Below are 8,527 nucleotides of genomic sequence, written 5' to 3' on the forward strand. Positions count from 1 at the left end.
CGGGCCGCGGGGTTCCGCAGCGCCCCCGGGCGGGCGGGAGGACCCCGTCCGCGCGGTCCTAGCGCCCGCTTGCCCACCCTCTCCGCCTCATCATCTCCGACAGCTCGGTTCCCAAAAATATTTTATTTATATCAATATATTCATTATCCATAACGTGATCCAAAAATACAGATATACATTTATTTTTTTTAACTTTACATTCTTCTGCTTTTTTTTTTCATAAAAAGATTTATATTCTCTTCCATTTACAAAGGGAACATAGATCCAATTCCTTTAAAAAATAGAGCTGTTGGGTTAACATCGTTTCACCTCCAGTTTGGCTGAGCTGTAGTAAAGCTGAACACCACCGAGCACTTTGGTGCATTGACAACTGTCAGTGGAACATTCCTCTCCGCACCACAGTCTGTCCATCCTTCTCCATAAGGGCGTATTTAACACTGTACATTCAAAATTCAGGAGAAAGATTTTAACTCTTTTGCGACCAGAAGTGAAGGCTGCGGGTCCCCCAGCCCAGGGGCAGGCTGGGCTTATTGCTGGTGTGGGTTCTAAGGACACGTTGGTGGTGTCACGCCATACGGAGCAGCCAGGTCTGCACCACATGCTGATCCTGGGTCCTGCTGAAGAAGCTTCTTTCCCTTTGAGAATTCATGCCAACTTCTAGAATGTTGGGTTGTTGTTTTTTTTTTTGCTTTGCTGGTTGAAATGGAAAGCATCTGCTTTTCCGAGCCCAAGAAAGCACGTACTAATAAAGTACACTTTGCTGTCCCACCTGACCATCTCTCCCGAGTGTAGGGCAGTCAGCTTGGCAGTGACCTGCATAACTGTGCATTTCCATACCTGCACATTTCCAGCAAGGTCTCCCAAGAGGCACAATCTACTTTTGGATTTGTTTCAAATCCAACGCTTGATTTACAGTGATACCATGACTGCTAAAGCCTTGGGAGACAAGGGAAAGAAGTTTACAATAGCATTGGACGGAAGGAGAAAACAGAACTTGGGACAGCATCATAGCCTTCAGGTCAGTCACCCTTACAAGGAATCCAGTGTAGCAGGTCAGTGAGGTACAGGCTTACTGCTGGTACTGAATTACAGGCTGGCTCATGAGGTATTGCAATTACATTTACTCCCAAAACAGAGGCAGAGAGGAGGAGAAGGCTGGCTGTATTTCTAAGCCCAGCTTTGTGAGATTGTGCTTTTCCTCCCCCTTCCCACCAGCGCTCTGTTTCTAACCTGTCTGTGTGGTTTCGGGATGCTTTTACAATGGCAGCCATGACAAACATGCATCTTCCTGTAAACATTAACTACAGAAACTTCATATAAAACGTGGAGTGATGCAATGCAGCAAAGATGTACAATGCCACGCTTCCAACAAAAGGATCTTGCAGACAGGCTTTCTGCACAGCAGATACATCAGAAGGTTCACAGAAAACCTGTCTCAGTACCAAAAGGTTTCTCTGTGACAATCCTGACATACCTGCAAGCAGCTACAAACCCAACGGAGCAAAACAGGAAGGCTAAACTGGCATGAGCTGTGTTCTACTTTCCTTCATGGCAAAACACAAATGAGAGGGACAGGGCAAGACAAGAAAAAACTTTTTTCTTTTGGAAGCTGGTGCCAAAGTCAGATTAGATTTGTTTCGGGTTTTTTTCCTTCCCTTCTGTACTGTTTATTCAGGTTGTTTTTACAGCAGAAGAAAGGGCTTATCCGGAAGCCTTTCCAACAGCCAGTATCAAGAGCTGGTATGCAGAGCAATACGCAGATGCCATTAACAGCCATCACAGGCTCACAGACCCTGCTCCATCCTGCTGCAGGGGTTTTTGCTTTGTTTTCTCCCTGCCCTGGCAGAACAACCTTTACCCACAATGTCTCTGTTGTAGGCAGTTAAGCCCCATAATACAGGAGATACCTAAAGACAACAGTTATCTGTTCTTCCCTCCACTTCTGCATCCACTGTTAACTCAGAGGAAGGAGGAAAAAAATAAAAGAACACAGAGTTTTGTTTTCCTACTCATGATTTCCTTCTCATCCTTCTGCTGCAGAAACTGACACTGTGATGATAGCAAGCATTCGCATTCGAGATCAGAAAGGCAGCTTCAAGAAGTCAAAAACTGGAAACTTGCCCCCTCGAAAAAGACATGCAGTAATTTAAAGACATTCCCTGCTGCATTGCCTTCTCTAATGGCACTTTTTCATAGCAAGAGCTACCCAAGAACCAAACTCCCACCACATTACCATATGGCCACCTTCCAGCTTTGCTGCATCATCACTGCCACGTACACATTGTCCTCATAGAATCTCCCCTTAAAGCTTGAGATATAACAGAAAATCAGGCCTTCATCTTGCTGTATGAATAAATCAGACCCCCTATCACAATACTCTAGGTTTCAACTTCACAGTAACACACTTAAAAGCAACAAAAACTGACAGGAAAGGCAACTTGTTCTCTCAGTACTACTGTCAACACTGCAGGACAACTCCTTTGATATTTAGAGGTTTTGTTCCAGAAGACACAAGCCTTTTACAGAAGGAGGTTAAAAGCCATGAAGTTTGCTTCTGTTGAGGCTGTAATGTGGATGTGAGCAAAACCAAGTGAAAGAAAGGCAGTGCAAAGTTAGACAGAAGAAATTCCCCAAAGGAGAAGATATGGTCTTTTCTCTCTCCCATACTCATCCTGCCAAAAGTAAGCACAGCATTTGGCTTTGAAAATAGACACTGTAAACAGCCAATAAGCTTTCTTGATCCTCTCTGTACTACAAAACTGCACCACAAATGGGCATCACACCGAAAGAATGGAGCTAATCCTTTCCTGTAGGCTGCATGAGAGAGAACTGCTTTTTCTGTCATGCTAAGCTCCAAGTCTGAATGACTTCAGCAATGGTATGCATCATACTGAAGAGGTGGGTATCTCGATTTCCTGCAGTGCCTCACAGGGTTTAAGAGACTCCTAAAAACAAGCAGACTACAGCTATGGGCTGTTCTAGCACTTCAGAGTAACACTGACCTCAGTGCTGTGCGAGAGTAACATAAATAAAATCCCTGTGGCAAATTCCTCCCTTCCCAAAGTCACTTTTTACAAAAGAACAGGAATTACAACTGGCCGCTGGACAATTAAATAGCATATCAGAAATGGGAGGAGGGCAGGTTTTAAAATCACAATCGAAATCAAAGATGATATTGCAACATGAAGGAAGGAATATATTAAAACTCTTCTTGCCTCAGAGGAGGTATTCCCCTTTACTTCTTACTTTTCTTTTTTTCCTGAACACAGCGTGGACAAAACCTACAGAGAAAAAAAAAAAAAATTGGCTGTTAATTAGTACCTAAAATTAACAACATATTACTCGGGAGCCTTTCTATTACTTGGAAATGAGTGGAGGTGGTGTTAATTTTAGCCAACTGCAACACTTCACATGGCATGCAGCAAGATTGGGCAGAGAGGGAAGGAACTGTATGGAGTCTGGTGGGCAGAAGGGACAGCACTGGAAGGCTTCCGGGGCTCACCTGCCCCTCACAGCTCTGAGTCACTCTATTTCATTCACCCAGAAGTTATTCCAACTGAATTCCTCAAGGTTGGTACATCAGCTTCCTCCACAGTTAAAGGAACAATGATACCCCGCTCCAATTCCTTCTCTCCCTCCAGTGATTGCAAATCAGTGCACCTCTGCATAACCTCACTTCTAATACACATCTTATAGTTAGACTAAGAAAGTCACCAAACAAAAAGATTTGCATGTCTTTAAAAGTCTGCAGACTCAATAACCAGCTGGCCATCCAACTGCATGCTGCCACTGCAATATCTGATTGGAATGCAATGACCAAGTCATACTATTTGTTCCCACTTAATGCAGTAGTGCTGTTGCATTTCCTCTTAAAATTTTGCTTTTGGTATGTGAATTGAAGAGTGTGGCATTTTAACTGCAAAAGACAACATTTAGCACAGTTTTTGTCCTTTGCAAAAGAAAGCAAGCACAGAAAAAGCCTATGACTCTTTCTAAAATGGGCACATACACAGGTGAAGAAACACTGTAGTCTTACGTTGTGCTCCCCTAAGCAGAACAGAAAATATTCTTTTCCCGACCTTAATCACAGCAACAAATGCAGACATGAGATGTAAGCCGTACACGCTGACAAAAGCCTGAGCTCATTAACTGCTCTGCTTATCATGAAATTTTACATGCCTGGGTCCTTGTTTTGCTCCCACAGAAATCTAAGGAAGCTCAGACTCCTGTGGAAACAGCCTCTTGGAAAAACTGTCCCCTTCTACCTTCACATAAAAGCAGTCCCAAACCCAACGTGATGTAAACCTCTGACCAGAAGAACAAAGTTCCTTTGTCAGGAAAAGTCACCATGGGGTTTCAATTCTTTTTGTGATTCTTTTTGAGAGAGACTGTAGCCTGACAGAAATCAAAAACCTGTGTGTCCTTACCATTTCCCTTTTGGTTTGGTGGTGAGGTCCACACAAGCGAAGTGGAACCATTCAATGGGGCACTGCAAAACAAAGGAAAAATCCACAGAGGAGATGCTTAGCATTTTACCAGCACTACATTCACTTTGGACGATCAAACTAGCATGTACCTCCCTTGGATTTCACTGGGCTGTGATGCTGCAAATACCATTTCAAAAGATACGGAGTGCATTTTGATGATACAGCAATAAAGCAAGTGCTTACATCTGGGTTGTCGCAGCCAATCATCTCCCCATAGGACACCTGGTGACACAAGCAGTAGGTGGGCTCGTTGGGGTCCACAGGCATGTCCAGGACATCTGAGGGATGCACTGACAGGATGGTGTCAGCAAACTCGGAGCTGCAGACAAGGACAAAACACTTGTCACTTACAGGTGACAGAACATTCCCAAGATTCTTGGGAAAATTAATTTGCAACAGTCATTTAAATCATTTTTAAATCAGAAAGTGGGTTTGAGCTAATACAAAAATATGAGCTTGACTGTAAAGGATTAAAAGACTGATTTGTAGATTCTACGAGTACATGACTGCAGTAACAAAATTCACATATACCTCACTTCTGCATGCAGACAGAATAACCTGATTTTTCTTTCCCTAAGCCATTTTAGTACATACTCTTCTCTCCTTGTCAGGTATGAGGGAACCACCTTGCTCTGAGGAGCTTTGACATGGCAGTAACACTTAACAGAAAATACTTCCTTTCTTTTCAACTTGCCCCTCCATTTAGCCCATTGAATGTATTGGAATTAACAGGGTCCCTTTAAAAAAAAATCACATGACAGAGAGGTTAAATGCCCTCCTCCTTACTTCACAGAACAGAACTACATTATTCAAGACTATTTAGGAGACAGCTGCTGTTTAAAAACAACCATGAAAACTCTGCAAGACCTCTATAACAGCAACACAGCATCAGCGTTTGTCCCAAGGGGGAAGTGTTTCTTTACAATGAATATCACAAGCAACTGTTAAAAATAGCTGCATGACAAAAATCAAAGGTATTTTCTCCCAGCTTGCCAACAGCAACAGAGACTCTGATCTTGTCCTTCCAGACAGAGGGCATTCCAAGCATGCTGGGTTTCCATGTGGCAAGCAAAGAGTTAATTAGCAAAGCTAACTTGTCTTAAGGCAGACTCTAATTAGTGAGACCAGAATACTGGAACACCACTATCATCCCAACACGAGAGTCATAAACCTGGTAACACAAACATGAGGAAATTCATGAAGTGTTCGACCCAAGTCATCAGAAGTGTGACTGGATATGTCTTACCCTCCTTTCAGCTTCTTTTTCTTTGGTGTGTCCTCTTCAGACGTCCTCTTGCCTCGACCACGAGAGCTTCTTTTGTCTTTCTGACTTTTTCCCTCTATAAAGACAGATAAAGCATTGCTTCAATCAGTTTGAATACCATCCTCAGGTGTTTTTCTTTTGGTGCATTTACTGTTTTGAAATCTTTCTGTCACATGCAACTGAACACAAACACTGATTATGAAATGCACATACACTTTTCTGCCACAAACACACCGATTTTGCAAGTAATATCCCCAAGTGTCTAAATTCTACATCTGCAGTTTTGGCAATTCATAGAATCATACTGGGTTGAAAAGGACCACAGTGATCATCTAGTTTCAATCCCCTGCTACATGCAGGGTCGCCAACCAGCAGCCCAGGCTGCCCAGAGCCACATCCAGCCTGGCCTTGAATGCCTCCAGGGATGGGGCATCCACAGCCTCCTTGGGCAACCTGCTCCAGTGCCTCACCACCCTCTGTGTGAAAAACTTCCCCCTAATATCCAACCTAAGTTAGATCACCGTATTTTATATTAGTCCATAATGTCACACAAGACTTTAAATAGCAACATATTTGATGAGATACGTAGTGCTTTCTTCAAACCTAAGTGACAGACTAAGTCTGAGGCCAAGACTGTTAAACTCAGGAGCTGTAGGAACCACAGGCTGAGCATCAGTTCAGTATTGTCATAGTTAGTTCTCCCTTAGCCAGTAGTGCCCTTACAATCAGCGACCACTTCAGGACACTGACAAGGAGAGCCCAGCACTAAATCTTTTCCTTCTCCTGTTTATTGCCCAGTGCAACTCTATAAATACCTGAAGAGCATCTAAAATAAGTATGGGATTACACCATAGCGTCTAGAAACGACAGTCTACTCTGTACCCAAGGCCCTCTACTTAGATATGCCCAGTGCTGGAAAAGGCTGTTAAATTCATAACATTTACACACTTTTCAGGTTTCGTGATCCAGAGCTTTCGAAGTCGCTGCCCTCCAGTTTATCCTTCAGATCTGCTTCAAACCGCGCCAAGTCGGCATCCAGCCGGCGGATGTGCTTATCCACCTGCACAGAGAGGAAACCACAAACTGAATTAAAAACATAGAAACGCTCCCAGTGCAAAACAGGGAGAGCAGCCAAGCTACCAGACCTTCCTTAAGAACATGAATGTAACAGTTCAGGGCAAGGCACGAAGGGCATATCAGACTGGAAAAGGGAAATGGTGTACACAAAGGGAACTGGAGCACACAGAGAGAGGAAAAAATGCTGAAGAAAAGCAAGAGGACTGAACTGTAATGCAAGCAAAGAGAAAGGAAGGAAAAGGGAGTGGGGGAAGGAGAGTCCAAGCAATCAGACCAACAGTTCATAGAAAACACAGAAAGATTTTTTAAAAAAAGCTCTCTTTCTGCCACTTTGAAAATACATCATTTAGTTGGTATCCGTTACACGTCTCAGTATTTTCTCTGGTATTTCACTAGCACACTATTTAATGAAATTTAATAATGAAGACAGGCTATCTCCAGTATTGTCAGTACACATCAGGTGTCTTCTAATATCCACAGTAATGTGGTTTACAGAACAGAGGTGCAATAAAGGCGTTCAAACCTTCACTCCCACCCACAAAACAGCTGTGCTGCTGCAGTACCTATTCATGAAGTTGGTGTTTATTTAGGAGACACGAAATTATTTCCTTTTCTGCAGTATTTGAAGTACCGCAGCTTCAGTAATTAGAACTCAAAGCATCCCTAGAAGCTACTTATAACACAAAGTGCAGACAAAAAAGGGATTCCCCTCACCTAAAGTCACTTATGGGATAAAATGGACAGAGGATGACTCAAAGAACAGATAAATGGACAGAAGTCAGTGCAGAAGAGGAGAAAAGTGGAGATCTGCACCTTAAGAAATGCCATTTTTCCACTAAGCCCAACAGGCAGAGCCGGACCTCCATCACACAGAGGAGCCGACAGGGTTCCACGCCTTGGGATCCAAGGCAACTAAGTGGAAACGGTTCCCTCAGCTCCTCCACAACGTAGCTTTGAGGCTGACCTAAAATTGCTGCTTGTGACCAGAGCAGCCCTAAGTGAATGACTGGGTGAGAGGCAGGTGGGCAGGGCGAGCTGGCTGTCAGTACTGCTGCCAGAAGACAAGTCTACTCCACACCAAACCCAGTAACACAGGGGCAGGATTTCGGGGGAAGGCAAAAGTAAGAGAAGCAAGCTGGAGAACGAATACTTTGTTTCGGGAAGATACTTAAGGCAAATACACCAGCAGAAGGACAAACAGAGCCGTGCCTTCAGAGCCCAGCAGCAGCCCCAACAAACGGCCGCCACGCAGCGGTGTGACAGCGCTCACCATCTCGTAGGTCTGCATGGCCAGCTGCACTTTGTCGTCGCTGTACTCCTTGCATTTACCGTAGGCGCTCTGGATCCTCCTCAGGTGCTCCACTCGCTGCTCGGCTGACATGTTCTTCACCGACTCGATGTACTCCGCGGCCAGGCGGTCAATTTCGGCTTTCTTATCTGTAAAGCCCAGACACCGCACGCACGCGTGAGAAAGCCGAGCTCCCGGAGGAAGCGTATTTCCCCCCCCGGCTGCCCGCGCTACGAGAAGACCCGCACGCACCTTCCGTCCTCTGGTCCAGCTCCCGCATCAACTGGAAGTTCCGCTGCAGCTCGCACGGCAGGTTCTCGATGCCTGAAACAAACACGCAGCGCCATCAGGGCCGCTCCCCTCGCGGCGGACCCACGGGGGACTCCCGGCGCTCCCGCCCGCCCCGCTCGC

General features: G+C 44.8%; 1 protein-coding gene across 1 annotated transcript; it reads right to left on the bottom strand.

The window, feature by feature from the left end:
- Nucleotides 1–108: 108 nt before the first annotated feature.
- ING5 (inhibitor of growth family member 5) lies at nt 109–8,479 on the bottom strand. The gene is made up of 7 exons (XM_010716549.3): nt 8,369–8,479; nt 8,099–8,265; nt 6,700–6,811; nt 5,734–5,827; nt 4,671–4,806; nt 4,428–4,489; nt 109–3,281 (listed from the first exon to the last, which is right to left on the bottom strand). The coding sequence occupies exons 1-7, from the start codon at nt 8,394–8,396 to the stop codon at nt 3,236–3,238; spliced, it is 645 nt and encodes a 214-aa protein (XP_010714851.1). The 5' UTR covers nt 8,397–8,479; the 3' UTR covers nt 109–3,235.
- Nucleotides 8,480–8,527: the final 48 nt, after the last annotated feature.

Source organism: Meleagris gallopavo, chromosome 11 (assembly GCF_000146605.3).
Source record: "Meleagris gallopavo isolate NT-WF06-2002-E0010 breed Aviagen turkey brand Nicholas breeding stock chromosome 11, Turkey_5.1, whole genome shotgun sequence".
Classification (NCBI taxonomy): domain Eukaryota; kingdom Metazoa; phylum Chordata; class Aves; order Galliformes; family Phasianidae; genus Meleagris; species Meleagris gallopavo.